This window comes from Electrona antarctica, assembly GCF_951216825.1.
Source record: "Electrona antarctica genome assembly, chromosome: 9".
NCBI lineage: Eukaryota > Metazoa > Chordata > Actinopteri > Myctophiformes > Myctophidae > Electrona > Electrona antarctica.
The window spans coordinates 18,132,535-18,152,401 of NC_136790.1; the positions used below are offsets into that span (position 1 = coordinate 18,132,535).

At 43.0% G+C, this 19,867-nt stretch overlaps 1 protein-coding gene across 4 annotated transcripts in view; it reads right to left on the minus strand.

The window, feature by feature from the left end:
• kiaa1328 (KIAA1328 ortholog) overlaps positions 1-19,867 on the minus strand; it is a 53,606-nt gene that overhangs the window by 8,906 nt on the left and 24,833 nt on the right. For 3 of the 4 annotated variants that reach the window (XM_079510229.1, XM_079510228.1, XM_079510230.1), the window contains 5 exons: positions 18,100-18,521; positions 10,494-10,724; positions 8,617-8,712; positions 8,390-8,466; positions 6,825-6,933 (listed from right to left, as the gene is read on the minus strand). In XM_079510229.1, the coding sequence (XP_079366355.1) occupies positions 6,825-6,933; positions 8,390-8,466; positions 8,617-8,712; positions 10,494-10,724; positions 18,100-18,521 (935 nt within the window). The remainder of the gene's footprint in view (positions 1-6,824; positions 6,934-8,389; positions 8,467-8,616; positions 8,713-10,493; positions 10,725-18,099; positions 18,522-19,867) is intronic. The other variant, XM_079510231.1, reaches the window with a different exon arrangement.

Sequence of the window (19,867 nt, forward strand, 5' to 3'; positions counted from 1 at the left end):
ATGACAATGTTTGAGAACCACTGGTTTAAACATGAGGAAAAATAAGCAACAACACGTCAAAAACAAGCCCAAAAAATGCAACAGGCGACTAGCAAAGTTACAATAAGCGGACAAGACAAAACTGACGGCCAGTGGTGAACAAAGGGTATAGCTTAAAAGCCAAAGCTTTAAAGCCAAAAACGGAAAATAATTTGCATTCTTATGTTCCAATGCCAAGAACACAGTTACATTGTTAATTATTTTGTATGACAATTAATCAAGTTTAATGATGAATTAATTAATAAAGTTTCATGATCCAGCCCTATTACTCGGAGCTTGTTAACCAATTAAGACCTGAGGCTTATTCTACAAAATAATGTCTTCTAAACATTATATTGACACTGATATATTGCTGCTCAAATGTTTTCATGTCAAGGACAACCAAAAATGTATTTGGCCGCAGGCACCGTGACCTACGGTGTATATGAAAATGCTTTGTTCCAGGGAAACCCAGAGGATTTGACTTACTGTAAGAATGGATGTTCGCTTTAACCCATTCAGGTCACGTCGAAATTTTAAAAAAAAAGTTTTCTAAATCATGACAATTTTCGGAAAGATTTGAGGCACATTTTAACGATTTTTCAAAAATAGCAGACCTACAAGTTCATAGCGTGCCACTCGGTGGCGCGCTATGAGCTTGTAGATCTGCTATTTTTCAATAGCTAAATTATAACATGTTTAAAACGCTAACGCTAACGTGACATGGATGCGTTCCAGGTCTCAATGGATTAAAATAAATTAATCTATTCAAATATTTGCACACATTTTCACAATTTCTCAAAAAGATCTACAAGCTCATAGCGTGGCACAAAGTGAGACATCTATTTTTGAATAGCCAAAGTATAAAATATTGGTTCAAGCGGTTAAAATCTTGATGGGTTAAGGCCGAACAGCATGGGCTTTGGGGCTTGGCGTGGATTAACCCATTTAGGCCTGACTTCGAAATGAAAAAAAAAATGTCTTCTAAATTCTGACAATTTTCTGTTTCTGTACCAGTGGTGCTCAATATTTCATGTCAAGGACCCCAAAAATGATATGCACCGATGATATTGGCCACCGACCCAGATCTACAAGCTCGTAGCGTAGCTATTTTTGAGTGGTGTAAACCACTCCTACGACTGGCTTTGTTAGTTTACGTGTCTGTCTGTCTGTCTGTTCGTACCAAAAAATGAGCATGGTTGCTACGGTCACCCAGTTCACCCGGGTGTGATTTCATTACGTCAGACATTACGTCAGACCACAGCTGATCAGGCTATATAAGACCTTACACCACTCAGTTCACACGGGTGTGATTTTTAAATAGCTAAAGCATAACATAATGCTTAAAACACCAAAAAGGGTTCCCGCCCATTCAGGGTTAAAGTGCACGTGCGGGTGGGGCTGATGACGGGATCCCACTGTTTTCAACCAGGTGCACAGACGAGTATCATTAACCCAATCCAAGCCATCCGCGACATATCTATCTCGAGGAAATCTCAGGAGGAGGGAACTGGTGAACTCAATACTGCCGCAATCTGGCGGAATCAACGACGTTAAACAATGTTAAACTCACTTTGCCACTCGATTTGCCATTCACTTTATGCATGCGCATACCCTCGAATAGAAAATGAGCTGGAAGGAAGGCTACAAAGAAACACGCAGCCTTCCACCTTGCATTCGCTGCCGTTTATCAGAGGGAGGGGGGGAGGAGGGGGAGTAATGCATTTCCAATGAGGAATTTGTGATTAGTCAAGGTCAGTTTGAGCAGTTGTGGGGAGTAAAAAGGGGAAAAAAAAACGATTAACGTTTGTTTAATGCAAATCAACGGATTAGCATAGGATTACAGATACCAGAGGAAGACTTCTTCACTATACTGTTAATGAACAACCACTGTTAGCGTGGTCTCCGAAGCCTAATGGGCTTCAGAGCTGTGTGTGGGTTGTAATAAGATCTTTGGTAGTTAGTAGACATCAACTCACAAACATCCAAATGGTCCATTTTTGAAGGGACTCACTCGGGTGGAAACTTGAGATACGGTAATCAAATACAGTATTCAAACACACCGAAATGTTTTTTCTTAATGCATTTTAAAGCGTGTGGATTGTTTTGAAAAGGCTTTAGACAAAAAGGTAAAAGAATGTACAACGATCGCAATCTCCAAGCACGAAGAAATGAAAATAGCAAAATAGACAATTTTTTCCGATGTAAATATAATATATTTATGTGAGTCTTATCTTGTAAGTTGTCCAGCAAAATGAGTTAATGGAACATCAAAACAGTGTAACCATCTTCATATTGCATTAAATGTTTCCAAACTTTCTCCAAATACATTTTTTAACAACACTTTTAAGGGGTCCCTGGCACATATTTTCTTTTCTCCAAATGGGGGTCCTCAATCAAATGCATATTCATTTGGATGTTCTTGACATGACAAGGTTTGAGAACCACTGCTGTAAAGTATACAGTGCAAAGCGGGGAGGGGGCTTACAGCCGTCTTCTGTAGACATGTGTAGACAATTGGTTCTCAAAGTGGGGTCCCAGGACCCCCAGGGGTCCTTGAGGGAGTTCCAGGGTGTCCTCAGCAAAATGATAGTTCAGGAACCAAATGGACCCTTGTGGGACTGTAACTCTGAGAGTGTACAAATGGAGCCAAATGGATCCTCACGGGTTCATTTGGTTCCATTTGTACACTCTCAGAGTAACATTTACGGGGTTCCAGAGATAGAAATGCCGTTAAAATGGGCGTCCGTAGCTTAATGCAGGGGTTCTCAACGTTTTTGGCCGGGGACCCCCGGAAATGCTTTGGCAATGTCTCGGGACCCCCGCCCCGCCCCCTCCCGACCCCCAATATAAATTGACTGCTACAATAACCTTAAACCATTTTGGGCGGGAACCCCTTTTGGTGTTTTAAGCATTGTTATAATTTAGCTATTGAAAAATAGCAGATCTACAAGCCACCGAGTGGCGCGCTACGAGCTTCTTTTTTTTTTGAAAATAATTTGGGGACCCCCTAAAATAATTTGGCGACCCCCCGAGGGAGCGCGACCCACGGGTTGAGAACCCCTGGCTTAATGCACGTCAAACTGGGGGTCCTCGACATGAAAAAGTGTGAGAACTAATGTTGTAGACATGCTCACAACGGGAGAGGAGGAAAAACACATGCAGTAAATGTCGTGGCTGTCGGTCAGAAACCCCTTACCTCCATATTCTAACTATTTGTGGGGTTCTTTCCGTAAATCAACGGCCCACTTGATCACACTACAGCGACACACGACAGCATCAAACGTAGCAGATCCCGCAAGCGACGCGTTTCGAGCTTGAAGATCTGCTACTTTTGAATGTGGATGCTGAAAAAGTAACGGTTCTGGACATACGAGCTTTCCCACCCGACGACGAGAGACGAGATATATACTTTGGAGGAGAAATAAATCTGCATTAACCGATTTAGGCCTGTCTCTCAAATGACAGTTTTCTGAAAAACCTTATGTTTCTGTATCAGTGGTGCTCAATATTTCATGTCAAGAACCCCAAAAATTATATGTAATATGCCTCCACCCCCCATCTGAAAATATGTTGTTCCAGGGACCTCCCCAGAAGCTTGAATGTTCACTCTGCAATAATATATATTCAAAGATTTGAGGCACATTTTCACGATTTAAAAAAAATAGCAGACCTACAAGTTCATAGCGCGGCACTCGGTGCCGCGCTATGAGCTTGTAGATCTGCTATTTTTCAATAGCTAAAGTATAACAATGCTTTAAAACACCAAAAGGGGTTCCCGCCCAAAATGGGTTAAAAAAAAAAGGTGGACCGTGGAGCTCTTCCCTTTCACAACACACTGGGTCGTATTTTACCGCTTCCTTCCCTTTTTGGCAAAATCGACTTAGAATTTTCTCCACACACACACACACACGAGAAGGAAGACAACATGCTGTCCCATTAATTACCTTTCCACATCAAGTGAGGAGGGGGACAGTAATGAATTTCCTTCCCTTTTAGTTGGAGAGAATCTGACGCTTTGCACTCAATGATTCATTCCCGCCCAGGCCTTGATCCCCCCTCCCTCTCCCTCCCTCTCCCATCTCCCCCCTCTCTCTCTTTCTCTCTCTATCTGGCTGCTTCCAGCTCTATCCATCTCAACCTCATTTAACTGTACTCTTGTTCCATCTCTCACACCTTATCCAATGCTCTCTCGCCCCTCAAACACACTTCGACCAGTCTCTCTCTCTCTCTCTGACTGTAGCACGGTGGTGATGTAAGTATGAGTAAAAGTATCAATACCACAACGTTACAAGAAAGGTAGTATGCAGAATGTGCCATTTCACAAGTTTTCAAAATATATAGACGACTTTTGACAACAGCTGCTGCTCAGTTGCTCACAACGCATTGCAAGCTTGCCTTGTAGATCAGCTATTTGAGAGGGGGGAGAGAGAGAGAGAGAGAGAGAGAGAGAGAGAGAGAGAGAGAGAGAGAGAGAGAGAGAGAGAGAGAAAGGGAGAGAGAGAGAGAGAGATTGAGAGGGGAGAGAGAGAGAAAGATGGAGTTAGAAAGAGAGATTGAGAGGGAGAGAGATTGGGAGGGAGAGGTATATAGAGAGAGGGAGATAGAGAAAGAGATTGAGAGGGGAGAGAGATTGAGAGGGGGGGAGCGAGAGAGAGAGAGAGAGAGGGGGGGGGGGGAGAGAGAGAGAAAGATGGAGTTAGAAAGAGAGAGAGAGATTGAGAGGGGAGAGAGAGAGAAAGAGAGAGAGAGAGAGAGAGAGAGAGAGAGAGAGAGAGAGAGAGAGAGAGAGAGAGAGAGAGACACACAGAGAGAGAGAGAGACACAGAGAGAGAGAGAGAGAGAGAGAGAGAGAGAGAGAGAGAGAGAGAGAGAGAGAGAGAGAGAGAGAGAGACACACAGAGAGAGAGAGAGAGAGAGAGAGAGAGAGAGAGAGACAGAGATAGAGTCAGAGAGAGGGAGGGGAGGGCAGTGTGTGCATCCAGAAGCCTGCTCCATTACACCTGCTGGTGGAGATCCTGCTAGGCCGACTAATGGAACGCAGCGTGTCTCCTGACAGGCTGGCCGCGGCGCTAGCTAGCTTCATTTAGCCTCTCACCGCTCACAAAGTTGGCCAGACCGCCAGGACCAAAACTTCATTTAACCTTCCAAAAAAAAATGAGATCAAGAAGGGAAGGAGGAGAAAAAAAAGTCTCCTACTTAAGCCTGGAGTCTTCTATCTTGTATGTTGTGTAATTGTATAATAATTGCTTGGTGAACTCAGGGACCTCGGCCGGTGATGAAGAACTCAACCTGGTGTCCCTGTTCTGGGAACATCATTATAGGCAAAAACTTTAAAACATTGTGGAAACCTTTGTAAAATCTCTCTCTCATGATGACTTTTTTATGTTTTTTACATTACCATGTTTTTTTTGTTCTTGCTTACTGTAAATCGCTCTGGATTAAGAGCGTCTGCTAAATGCCTAAATTGTAAATTGTAAAATAGATAAATTAGGGCTATACCTTTGATATACTCTGTGTGTGAATTGTGTGTGTGTGTGTAATGTTTTTGGGGGCTTTTCTGCTTTTATTGATAGTTTAAGTATAAGTATATTGTATATTGACAGGACATGGGGAAAGGGTCAGGGAGTGACATGCAGAAAAGGTCCGTCAGGCCCTGGAATCAAACACGGGACTCGTTGCATCAGAGCCGAATATATTTATCGTGTGTCCAAAACTGTTACTGTTACTTTATGGTGGTATATATTTTTGCCGAATTACATAAAGCCATTATGTAATGCTATCAAAAACATAATACCGGTATATAAAAACAAGAATTGATGACATCAATTAATTATGCAGCTGCTGCCTTATATCCCATGGCTGATAGGTCGGCTAGAGGCAAAAAGTGTGTGGTTGCCTAGAGACGAGGCAGCCAATCAGGACGACAGGCTGTCAGTACAGCCAATGAGAAACATAGGTCTGACCTACAGCAAGTGGGCGTGAAAGCACCGCAGAGAACATTGACCAGCTGTGCTTAGTTTACACAGCAGCTGGTAAAAAAAATAAAAAATGTTCTAATACCTTCTGTCTCTCACATAAGCTCAGTGATGAAAACACCTTCACTTCAAGCCCTGCTCAATCATGTTGTGCAGCAGCGCTAGTTAAGCCCTGAAGGAAATCCATTTAGGTTGTGTGGCTCTCGCTGGACAAAGACTACTGGGGCACATGCAGTGCTGCTAATGTGCTGCTTTTTCATTGTTGTCCACGGAAGAAACAGGCCCGCCACACTCCTCTCCACTGGCAGCCCAGTGTTTTCAGGCACAGAGAAGCTGCTTCTTCATCCCCGTGGGTTAGTTAAACCATTTTGGACTTAGGTCGATAAAAAAAAGGCTTCAAAATCCTAACATTTTTCTGAAAAACCCATGTGTCTATGTCAGTGGTGCTCAACCTTTTTCATGTCAAGGACCCCCAGAATTATCTCTATTGGGCCACGGACCCCCACCTCAAAATATGTAGTTCCAGGGACCCCCCAGAAGCCAATATTTTAGTTAAAAATGTTCGCTCTGAAATATATATTCAAAGATTTCCGCCACATTTTCACGACTTCAAAAATAGCAGACCTACAAGCTCGTAGCGCGCCACTCGGTGGCGCGCTATGAGCTTGTAGATTGGTCTGGCCCCGAGCGCTGGGTGGGTGTTTTGTAGAAACCAAAAGGTGGAAGAGATTTGAAAACCACTGCTATGCTATACTGCTATATACTACAGCACATCTGCACTTTGAATGTTTAGAATAATTTCTGTGATGTTCTGTGTTGATGTGATACCTATATTCAGGGGTCCTGGGCACTGCAGACACTGAGGTGGTCTTCACAAAACTGGCAGTGGGCACGACAGGAGAAGTGGCCATGTCCGCTTTGGAGCGATGCAAGTCCTCTGTGGGGAGTTGTAAAAGTTAGGGGTGATACATTCAAAATGTTATATTTTACAAACATGCTTTGGTGTTCCTTGGAAAACTTAATAAGAGACAAAAGAATATATAATTGCCAGAAGAAGAGCTCATTAATTGTCAAAACGTGTGTACTGGGGGAAAAAAAGAACGAAAAGTTTGCCAGTAAACTCTCCATTTTCTCACCCAGCCAACATGAAGCCGTGAAAAACACTTTGATGAAGTCATTATTGTTGTATGCTTCTCTGTTAATGTCAGTAACTTTATCCATTTCCTTTGTTTTACTTTTAATGATTAAAAACCTTAGCATTCAGACAATTAATTGTCAACTAATTACCATGAATAAATCGTTGCTGAAACCTCTTATCTCCATATTTTGTTTGGTTTTTTCGTAAATGAATCCCCTACTACTCGATCATACTACACTACAGTGTCACACAAAAGCATCAAAAGTAGCAGATCTACAAGCTCGGAGCTCGTAGGGATTTGCTATTTTTTCTCTTTTTGAATTTGAATCCTGAAAAGTAACAGTTTTGGACATAACAAGGTTTCCACTCGACAGAGACAAAATAGTACAAGAATACACTGGGTTGGATTGGATTGGATTGCGACAAGCATGGATGGATTGATAATTCACACTCATTGGCCACCGGGCATCAGCAGTGAAATGAACATAATCCTGGCCCAATTAGTAGCTTTCTACTGTGCCCCCCAGAGGAACCATAGTAAAAGGGTCCTATATAGAGTTACAATCATATAGGAGGTACTGTAAACGCTGAGCGGCTCACGTACTGTATTTGAGCATTAACCTACATTTAACCCATGATTCAGGACGGGAACCCCTTTTGGTGTTTTTAAGCATTATGTCATACTTTAGCTATTGAAAAATAGCAGATCTACAAGCTCGTAGCTATCTGCTATTTTTGAAAAATCGTGAAAATGTGGTGCAAATCTTTGAATATATATTCTTTCACATCAAACGTTTTTAACTCTCTGGAACAACATATTTTCAGATGGGGGTCGGCGGCCCATTACATACAATTTGTGGGGTTCTTGACATGAAATAGTTTGAGAACCACTGATATAGAAACATAGGTTTTTCAGAAAACTGTCGTGATTTAGAAGACATTTTTTTAAGAATCGGCCTAGTAAACTGTTGATGGGCCTCACGGCTCCAAGACCCCCCTCTGAGCACTGGCCCCATTGGCTTTAGGTTAGAAATAAGCAATGCTTTACAAACATGCTTCACACTGGCCATCTCGCTCTCCTCTCCCTTGGGCAGCCTGAGTGGCAGGCTACAAACCTTAGATCTCTGCCGCACACAGCTGCAAAGAGTGAGTTGCTGATCGGTTGAGACAACGTTTTAGACTGAAACTTCAACATAAAATGACCTCAGCAAAAAACGCTAACAACCGACTGAGGGTGTGTGACGCTACGACTTACCATGACTGCAAACAGCGGCATGTGCAGGAGGCTGGGCTGGAGCTGGACACGAGTCAGGCTGTGCTTCCTCACACTGCCTGCAGTACACACACACAGTATATATGTATTTTAAGATACCGTACATCCTAATCACATTGTAGTGACTCGTAACGCGTGGCTGTAGCTTAGTGTTAGAGTGTGCGTGCGTGCGTGCGTGCGTGCGTGCGTGCGTGCGTGCGTGCGTTGACCTGGAAAGAACATGGCATCCAGACGGATCCTCTGGCTGTGACACGGCAGTTCTGTTGGTTGAGCTGCCAAGCTCACCTTGAGTGGCTTGTTGAAACCTGACAGAGAGACAGAGATAAACAGAGAGTAAAAAGCCCAGTCCATAATGGCATAGCTACAAAGCTCACAACGCATCGCCAATTTGTAGGTATATGCTATTTCTGGCGTGCATGTATGTAGCCTATGCATTTACTACTGTGGAGTAGCCTTGGATCAAGACCATCACACATGTGTTTTTATCTAGTCTGACCTTGCTTTCGTATCTAGACACAACGGAATGCATCTATGATGGTCTTGATCCAAGGCTAACTTTGGAGCAACTGTTTAGCACTCAGAATGTATTTCAGGGACAACAGGAATTAACCAGTGATTTTTTGCGACAGAAGGTCGCAGTTAACTATGAAACCGTCACGTCATATATTGTGGCCAGGTCTCGTGACATCACTATGAAGTCATCAGGGATGATATAGGAAAATCCCCATACATGGGGAAAGCCCCCATATATTGTGCCCAGGTCTCGTGACATCACTATGACATCATCAGGGATGATAGTAAATGCGACCTGTTGTCACAATTAAGCCTATATATGGAGAACCCTGATGTCATCAATATTAGTATATGGATATATGTCAGAACCTGTTCCTTCCCCATCTATCCTTCCTCTTCGATGTCTCCCTTTTGACTGATACCTGTCCATTTAAACTCTAGAAAGTTATTTGTGCAGCCGTGCAGCCGGTGAAAACTAGAGTTCTCAACAGGCCCAATAATTAAGGCCCGGCCCTACCTGTCCCCTCATCAAACCCTGTACACTCAAGACACTGCACCCTTAGATCTCTATATATGAAGCTGACCTGATCTTATATTCCATATGTTGATCTGACTTCATCATCACACCCTGTACACTCAAGACACGCTCCCTATGCTTCTCGCCCCCCAGGCGTCTTACTGGTATTTTTTGTGTAAATGTCAGGAGTGTTCAGTCACCAGCTGAACACTGTACGGACCTCATTCACGTTAGAGCCAAAATATCACCATATTATTTCTACAAGTTGGGGGTGTTATATACGAGCGTTGCACACTGCTGCCATCATCTCCGCATCTCAAAACGAGGTGGGAAAATGTACCGCTACTTCGCTACTTTGCAGTGACTGCAGCGTGTAGCACAGTGGCAAGCAGGCAGTGGCTAACATTGCTGGTTAACATTACCTGTGGTAGTCGAGGCGTGACTCTCGGAGCTTCTGGTTGGTTAACCCATTTTGGGCGGAAACCCCTTTTGGCGTTTTAAGCATTGTGTTATACTCTGCTATTCAAAAATAGCAGATCTACAAGCTCATATCACGGCACCGAGTGCCGTGCTACGAGCTTGTAGGTCTGCTATTTTTGAAAAATCGTGAAAATGTGGTGCAAATCTTTCAATACCGGTATATATTCTTTCAGAGTGAACGTTTTAACTCAAATGAAATAACATGGGTTTTTCAGAAAATTGTCAGGATTTAGAAGACATTAGAATCGTCCTCAGGTCTACATGGGTTAACATTACCTGTGGTAGTCGAGGCGTGACTCTCGGAGCTTCTGGTTGGTTAACATTACCTGTGGTAGTCGAGGCGTGACTCTCGGAGCTTCTGGTTGGTTAACATTACCTGTGGTAGTCGAGGCGTGACTCTCGGAGCTGCTGGTTGGTTAACATTACCTGTGGTAGTCGAGACGTGACTCTCGGAGCTTCTGGTTGGTTAACATTACCTGTGGTAGTCGAGGCGTGACTCTCGGAGCTTCTGGTTGGTTAACATTACCTGTGGTAGTCGAGGCGTGACTCTCGGAGCTTCTGGTTGGTTAACATTACCTGTGGTAGTCGAGGCGTGACTCTCGGAGCTGCTGGTTCTGTGAGATGAGCCTGGCCTCCTGCTGGGCCAGACGGACGTGCAGCCTCTCCCTCTCCACCTCCAGCTGCATCTTCTGCAGCAGCAGCTGGTGCCTCTTCTCCTCCCAGCCCTGGTGGCCCAGCAGGGGCGTGGTCAGAGCGCCGTCGTCCCCCGGGACCACCGCCACCGCGCCCTCGCCACCACCGGACAGCCTGTGTGTGTGTGTGTGTAAGTAGGGTGGACGTGTTTCATCAGAATCACAATCAACTGTATTGTCACATCACCTAGTTCAGGGGTTCTCTGGCTGGGGACCCCCGGAAATGCTTTGGCCATGTCTCGCTCCCCCCCCTCCCCACCCCCAATACAAACTGACTTCAAGAATAGAGAAAATATATCATAAACCAGATATAATCATTAAGGAGTTTATGCATGTACTATGTGTACTATGTAAACTCTTCATTTCCATTTTCCAGTTTATTTATTTTTTTTTTAATAATTTGGGGACCCCCAAAGCTCATGAAATGTAGCCGACAAGATTGACACCTAGTCATACTGACGGCCTAGCCTAATTGGCTGCCACACACTGCCTAAGCCAATGGGAGTGTAGTATGACTGCTTGCCTCCTAAAGCTATATGCTGACTTCCGCACCGCAGCAAGCAAGCTGCACGACCGCAGCCTCGAAGCGACAGCAGCTGCTAATGTTAGGAGCTGGACAGCAGGAAAGCCACCACAAAACACAGTCATTGAACCACGCACAGAACGTCGGAAACGAACGCAAACAATGGCCGCGAGGTTGCCACACAGAAACATACACGTTACTAAAATAATAATAATATGGGGGGAAACAAAGGCAAAAAGGAGGACAACGAAGACAGCACGCGGAACGCCGCCGGCACCGCAACGGCCGCGAGGTTGCGACAGAGAAACATACACTTCACTAAAATCATAATAATAATAATAATTATAATAATAATTATTATAATTATAATAATCTCTCCCCCTTTCCTGTCTGACTACTGTTCCCTATCAATAAAGGCATAAAAAGCCCAAAAAACAAATCTTTAAAAAAAGGGGGGACAACGTTGACAGTGCCAGTTTCACCTGACACATTATTACTATGTAATCATTCCTTGATTTAGGATAAGCTCAATTATTTCTTTGTTTAAATGAGAATAAAAAGGAAGGGGGTGTGGGGAGATGGAGAGCAGGGAGAAAGTAGTCAAATAATAATAATAATAATACCAGCACATAGCGGCAGGTGTGCTAAGTTTAGACATAATAAGGTGCAAAAAACAAAATAGGGCAGAAACTTTGCAGGTACAGTAAGAAAAATCACACCCGTGTGAACTGAGTGGTGCAACTCCCCTCTCCCTCTCCCCCTACCCCTCTCTCTCTCTCTCTCTCTCTCTCTCATTAGCAGGCAACAGTGCAGCACTATCTCTCTCTCTCTCTCTGGCACAACAGCACCACTTTTGCCCCTACTGGTACTCATAGTAACATAGTCACATAGGTTAAGACAGACATTGCTGTTCCTTGGAGTCAAAAAGCTAAATAAATACACATGGCAGGTCCACACTACACAGGGAAAGTAAAGTCTATAAGGAAAGGAGGGAGGGGGGGGGGCTGTTTTATTGGCATAATAAAGTTCTAAAAGGGTCTGATCTCCTTCCTGAAACACTCATGTGTGATGTGTAGGTGACTAAAAATAAAGCCATTAATGGGACAGTGTTCTACAGTTGGAGGCCATCGATATTGTCCTTTTCTTTTTGCTGAGGTTTGCGTGATCTGCGCAAAAGGACAGTTAACCCATTTTGGGCGGGAACCCCTTTTGGTGTTTTAAACATTGTTATAATTTAGCTATTGAAAAATAGCAGATCTACAAGCTCATAGTGCGCCACCGAGTGGCGCGCTACGAGCTTGTAGGTCTGCTATTTTTGAAAAATCGTGAAAATATTTATTTCAGAAAACTGGAGGATTTAGAAGGATTTTTTTAAATTTTGAGGTCAGGCCTAAATGGGTCAAATGATAAGGGACAATATCGGTGGCACCCAACTGTATGTTTATGTAGGATATACTGTACGGCCGAGGGCTGTGAATAGACAATGACGTGGCGTATTGATGGATGCTGCTATGCTCCTTTTACACCTGTTTGCTTGTAAGAGCTTATTTGATCTTAATTCCTTTGATCTTTCCACGTGCATCATTTCCCCCCCCCCCCCCCCTCCTTTGATGTCTCAGATGAGAGGTTTTCTTTATCGGCTCACCACCACTATAAATTATGGCAAATTATATCACAAAGACTAAAAATATATACATTATTTTATTCACCTCTCTCGCCGTATAAAAGATTTAGATTTTAATTATTTTTTTAAATATTTAAGATTAATTTTTTTTTTTTTTTTTAAACTCTTTATTTTTGAATTTTTGAATATGCAAGAGACACAAAAGACAAACAAGGCATACATTAAAACAAAAACATCAACAGAAGAAACAGAATAATAATAAAAAACAAAACAAACAAACAAACAAACAAACAAATGAGGTCACGGGATGTACAGCAACAAGCAACAACAATACATATTACAGACTTGGATTCATTGACAACCGAAAAGACACAGCCCATATTCACTCCATATCCGCCCCCCCAGCTAAATACTCTATCCATTTCTCCCATCTTCTTTCACCCAGCTCTTTTTGCAGTCTCAGAGAATAGGTCATCTGTTCTAGGAGATGTAGTTGTTTCACAATGTTGATAAATAGGTCAGCAGTAGGACAATTCTTTTGTAACCAATTTCTTGTAATAGCTTTTTTGCTTGCTACAAGTAAAATCTTAAGTAAGTAGGAGTCATCCTGATTTAGCCCATCTGGGAGTTGTCCTAGGTACAAAGATGTGAATGTATCATCTATTCCAAAACCCATAATGTTTGAGATAAGTGTTGTCACTTCCTTCCAAAATGGTTGAATTACAGGACAAGACCAAAAGACATGTGCATGATCAACCACTGTATCTCCACATTCTCTCCAACAGTCCATATGGTTGCCAGTCTGTTTGGACTTCTGTTTTGGAGTAATAAAGAAGCGAATCTGGTTTTTCCAACAAAAGTCTCTCCAAATCAAGGAATTAGTGGTCGTTGATTGCGTTTTCCATGTATTCATCCATACTTCATCACTTATATCAATGCCCATCTCTTTTTCCCATCTCTCTTTCACATACATTGTAGAATCCTTTTTCAACGACATAAGTCCATTATATAGTTTACTCACAAGACCCCTATTACTTCCTGAGCCATAAGCATTTGTAAATATAGTGATTAGACTTGTTGTAATACCTGGAGTAGACCCTTTTACCTTTTTACCAAAATAATCCCTTACCTGCAAGTATCTAAAAAAGTCCTGGTTAGCCAACCCATATTTCTGCTTTAAGTTTTCAAAACTATCAATATCTCCATTTCTTATCATAGTACATATAGAGGTGATGCCATTGTGGTGCCATTGTTTGTACCTATTGTCTAATACTGCTGGTATGAAGTCAGGGTCATATGCTGGCCATCTTAAAAGTTTTGCCTCCCTCTGAAGATGGAAGCGTTTAACAACTTCCAGCCATATTTTGAACGATAAATTTACCCACTGACTCCTCGTCTGAAACAGTCCTTTCTCTCTGTCAGTGCAACCCAATAGTGACTGTATTGGTATATCCATCAGGGATAACTCTATGCTTTTCCATTTTGCAATGTAGGGTCGGTTACACCAATATACCAAGGGTCTTAGCTGAGCTGCTAGATAATAGTCCCTTAAAGATGGGAGAGACATGCCTCCTCTCTCTCGGGGCAGTTGTAAGGTAGAAAATTTCACCCTTGGCCTTTTTTTATCCCAAATAAAACGTGAGATATGTTTATTCCATTCCCTGAATTGTTTTAAAGGTATTTCCACTGGCAGTGACAAAAAAAGGTATAGTAATCTGGGTAAAATTACCATTTTGACTGCTCTTATTCTGCCACCTAAATCGAGAGGAAGCACGCTCCACCTGCCAAGATCATCATACATTTTTTCCGTTGCACCTTTGTAATTTACGTCAAACAATTGCGACAGGTCCTTGGGCAAATTCACACCTAGATATTTAATATGAGATGAATACCAATTAAAATTGTATTTTGTTATGTTTTCTTGTGTAGGATTGTAATTGAATGTCAATACCTGGGTTTTATTTACATTAAGGGCATACCCTGAGTAAGAACCATATGTTTCCAATATTTCCATCAGTGTAGGTAGCCCCGAACCTGGGTCCATGATTGTGACAAGGACATCATCAGCATACAACCCGATTTTATATTCTTCTCCACCTATGGATATCCCCTTTAATCTTATTTCCTCTCTAATTGCTTGGGCCAGCGGCTCGATGAAAAGATTGAAGAGGCTCGGACTGCTTGGGCAGCCCTGACGGCATCCACGTTCCAGGGCTATGGGATCGGAAAGACTACCATTTATTTTTATCCTTGCTGTAGGGGAAGAATAGAGTGCTTGAATGCGTTGTATAAAACCCTCACAAAAACCAAATCTGTGCATTACTAAGTAGAGGAAGCCCCAATCCACGCTGTCGAAGGCAGCCCTAGCATCCAGACTGATTACGATAGCGCTGGATTTTTCATTATTAATCTGCTCAATAACATGTAAAGCCCTCCTTATATTATCTTGGGTTTGCCTGGTTTTCAAAAAACCCGATTGGTCCTCATCGATGAGAAATGTCATTGCCTCCTCCATCCTCCTTGTTAAAATTGAGGTATATAGCTTATAATCTGTGTTTAACACACTTATGGGTCTATAATTCCCACATTCCGTTTTATCCTTTCCTTCCTTGGGGATAACAGATATAAAGGCTTCATTCCATGATGGTGGAAGATGACTTTCCTTTAACGTGAAATTAAAACACTTCTGCAGTAGGGGGAGTAAGTGTTCCCTCATAGCCTTATACCACTCAGGTGGAAATCCATCAGTGCCAGGGGATTTATTGGAGTTTAGGCTAGAAATGGCTTCATCTATTTCTTCTTGTGTTATTGGTGAAATTAGTTTTTTATTCATCATTGTGTCAATTGAGGGGAGGTCTAGTGATTCCAAAAAATCAACAATTGTTTGTTTATCTGCCCTGTCCGGTTGGGAGTATAGTGATTTAAAATGTGTTTCAAATGCATTCTGTATGCTATCCATATTACTGGTAATTTTATTTGTAACTGGGTCTCTAATTTTATATATGGTGTTTTCGGCCTGTTGTTTTTTAAGCCTCCAGGCTAAAAGCCTCGACGCCTTAGGGCCAGCCTCGTAATATCTTTGCTTCATAAATCTTAGATTTTTTTCCACTTCTTCACTCAGTACTTTGTCTATTTCTTGTTTAATATTTTTTATTTGGTTTTTTATTGTAGGTTCCTTGTTTGTAACATGCGCTTGTTCTAACTCCCTCAGTTGTTCTTGTAGTGTCGAAAAATGTTCAGCCTTTGCCTTTTTTATCCTAGCTGTTCGGGCTATAATTTTCCCTCTGAGAACCGCTTTAGCTGCATCCCACAATATACCTGGGTCCACGTCTCCCCTGTCATTATCCTGTAAATATTCAGTTAGGTCTGATTCCATTTCTTCTCTAAATACAGCATTATTTAAAAGGCTGGTATTCATTCTCCAAAGTGTTTTTCTCCTTCTACCATCTAAATGAAAAGTCAAGTATACCCCTGAGTGATCAGAAAGGTCTCTCTGGCCCACTCTGCACTCCTTCAACCTGTGCAAGTCTGCATTGAACACAAATATATAATCTAGTCTTGTATGAACAGAATGTCTTGCACTAAAGAAAGTGTACCCTGGGGCTGATCCATGCATGGCACGCCACACATCAATTAAACCCAAGTCTGCTAATACCTTTTTAATGCGTTTTTCTGTAGGGGTTCTCTTTCTCTTTTTGTTTGTTGAGTCCGAGTCATGGAGCGTAGCATTTAAGTCACCACCAAAAAACAAAGTACCATATGATTCAGCTGCGATCAAATCAAATATTTTTTTGTAGAAAGACATAGTACTGCCCGGGGGAGCATAGACATTAAATAATGTAACTTCTTTTTGGTCCAACTTTCCCTTCAATAGAACATATCTGCCCTCTTTATCAATTATTTTGGATATGAGTTCAAACTGAATCGAGTTAGAAATCAGGATAGCAACCCCTCTTTTTTTACCGTTTTTATATGAGGAGAAATAAGTGTTCCTAAACCCCATTTTCTTTAATTTTTCGTGTTCTGCATCAGACAGGTGTGTTTCCTGCCAGAAAGCAATATTTATCTTCTCCTTCTAAGATTAATTTTATAATGGAAAGTCAGAGGCAGTTGGATCGTGGCTGAAACCTTTGCCCAAATTATAGACTGGTACGTCATAGATAGTCTGCCGACGTCACTAGACCGTTGGTTCTGAAAGTGGGGTCCCGGGGGGACCCTCAGAGCGGTCCTTGTGAGGGGGTTCCAGCCAGGGGGTCCCCAGCTAAATGTGTTAATACATTGTAACACCTTTATCCATATCTTATATACGTTGGCTATTCAAAAATAGCAGATTTACAAGCTCACAGCGTGTCACTTTGTGCCATGCTGCAAGCTTGTACATCTGCTATTTTAGTCTTCTCTTCTGGGGGTTTACTGGTCAGAGGACATCATGTATGGTGGCCATGTGTCTCCAACATGCATCGTTTCCATCATGCATCGCCCGAGCAGCTTTAATTTAGACCTGCGACGCCATACTGATTATTATTTAAAAGAAAACTTTATGATTTATGATTTCACGTTTTTCAGAAAACCTAGGTCAGGATTTAAAGCGTTTTTAAGCGGGGTTTTTTTGTTCGTTTGTTTTTGATTGGCCTCGAGTCTAAATGGGGTATATGATTTTCATGTAAAGTAGCCTTGTAAATTACCTTTAGAAAGAAAATATTAAACAGAGGTTTATTGACCTGAGAGTGCCTTCTAATTACATTTTCCTGGAAAAACGTATATTGAAAGGTATAACAACATACAGTATAGGCTTAAGTTTCCCAGGTCTATAATGGTTGATATTAACCCATTTTGACCTGAGATCAGATTCTAAAAATATCTTCTACATCCTGACAGTTTTCTGAAAAAGCTATGTTTCTATGTCAGTCGTTCTTCGATTTTTCAAAAATAGCAGACCAAGCTTGTAGCGCGCCACTCGGTGGCGCGCTATGAGCTTGTAGATCTGCTATTTTTCAATAGCTAAAGCATAACATAATGCTAACACCAAAAGGGGTTCCCGCCCAAAATGGGTTAAAACACACGCGGCAGTGGGTCAGCGGTAGAGTGACCGGATGGGAACCGCGAGGTTCCCAGTCTGATCCCGGCCTCCCCAGAGTTGGTGTCGAAGTGTCCTTGAGCAAGACACTGAACCTCTAATTGCTCCCGATGTGCAGGTTGGTGCCTTGCATGGTTTCCTCCGCCATCGGTGTGTGAATGTGTGAATGTAATGCACAATCTCTGTAATGCGCCTTGGATAAAGGCGCTATATAAATGCACCATTTACACTAGAAAAAGTGCTATGAAATGTCACGTGTAGTGTACCTGTCACACTGTAGTTCAGGGTCGCAGCAGTGGCGGTCGCGTTGACCTTTGTGCGGCGAGTCTGCCGCGCGGCGTCCACAGCAGCAGCGCTTGGGTCCACAGTGACACGGTGGCGAGAAGGGTTGCTCACTCCGCGCCCCTCTCCGACCCCCTCTGTGGCGCCGTGGGGTGACCGACCCCTGGCTCTCGCTGGGAGTAGAGGAGGAGGAGGAGTCGACGCGGGGCGTCTCGGTCGACAGGGAGGCGTGGTGATGATGATGATGGCCATCGAGGGGGTTCGCCGCCCCCGATCCTCTTCCGCCGGCTTGTCGTGGCCTTCCCGTTTGAGTGGCGGCGATGCCGAGGTAAGAGCCGTCCAGGGCCGAGCCGTTGGTTCTGCTTGTGGACGGTCTGCTCGGGCCCTCCTCCTCGCTACTCTGCATCTGGACAGAGAATAATTAAGCAAGCCATTAAGACCTGAGGCCGATTCTACAAAATGTCTTCTAAATCATGAAAGTTTTCTTAAAAACTGTATTATGTTTCTATGCCAGTGGTTCTCAAACCCCATCTAAAAATATTTTGTTCCAGGGACGCCCAGAAACAAAGATTTGAGTAAAAAATGTTTGCAGTGAAAGAATATATATATTCTGCACACATTTTCAAGATTTTTCTAAAATAGCACATCTAAAAGCTCGTACATTTTAAAATAATGTTTAAAGTGGTTTAAAGCTAAGCTCACCTATGCTTTGTGTAGGACAAAAATAGCCGATTTGCTCATGTACAATTTGTACATATGACGTAAATTCTCCATTCATTGTCAATGGCATTTAATGTTTGTGTTAATATCTGTGGTTGGAAATCCAGCTCAAACAGGATGATAGCCAGACTAGAAATAAATAAATAAAAAGAAAAAAAAAGAAAAGAAAAGACAATATTGGACATCCATAGTCCCAGAGACACAGATCCTACATAATAGGGGTTCGTATATGAAAGTGGGGGGATCCTTGAAAGGAAACAAGTTGAGAATCACTGATCTATTAAATTAGGGTACAGATAGACAGGTGGCCAGACGTGGGCCTACGTCCATTATTCCTGGACCCCCCCCCCTCTTACTGCAATCACAGCTGCATAAAGGCTAAACATCCCTTCGCCGCTGCTAAGGTCTGGCAAAGGCTGGACGGCGGCCAAAGGCATTAAGATGGAGATTTTTCAAACGGAACAGAGGCAAGCAGGTGAAGCCAAGGTCAGGGACGTTTAGGAGGAGATAAACAGAGAAACGGGAAGGAAAAGCCCACCGACCGCACGGCACGGCACACCTCGGGGGGGGAAGAGACTGTGACGAATACGCCCAGGGTCGGAGACCAGGCAAACACAACATTACTCAGAGCCACCGTAGGACAATCAAGATGACCAACTCATCCGTCCTTCCAGAGAAGGAGTCGGAGGGGGAGGGGGGGGGGCATCTCTGCCTCTAGATCAGGGGTCTTCAACAGGGGGTCCGGAGTCCCTATAGGGGTCCTCATAGGTACTACATTACGGGGGGCACCAAATCTTTGTGTGATGGCAAATATTTTCTTTGGGGTTTTTGAGCGGTGCCTAGCCACTCCAATTCGCAGCAGCAGTGTGTGTGTGTGTGTGTGTGTGTGTGTGTGTCCGACTGTCCGTGTATGTATGTCTGTTTCAGCACGGGCAGCTGCAGTAGCGCTCTGTGACCTTGGGTGGCACTGTTGGGCGGCTAGCGCTGTGTGACCTGGGGTTTGCACTAGAGTTCAGTACAGTACTAATAACT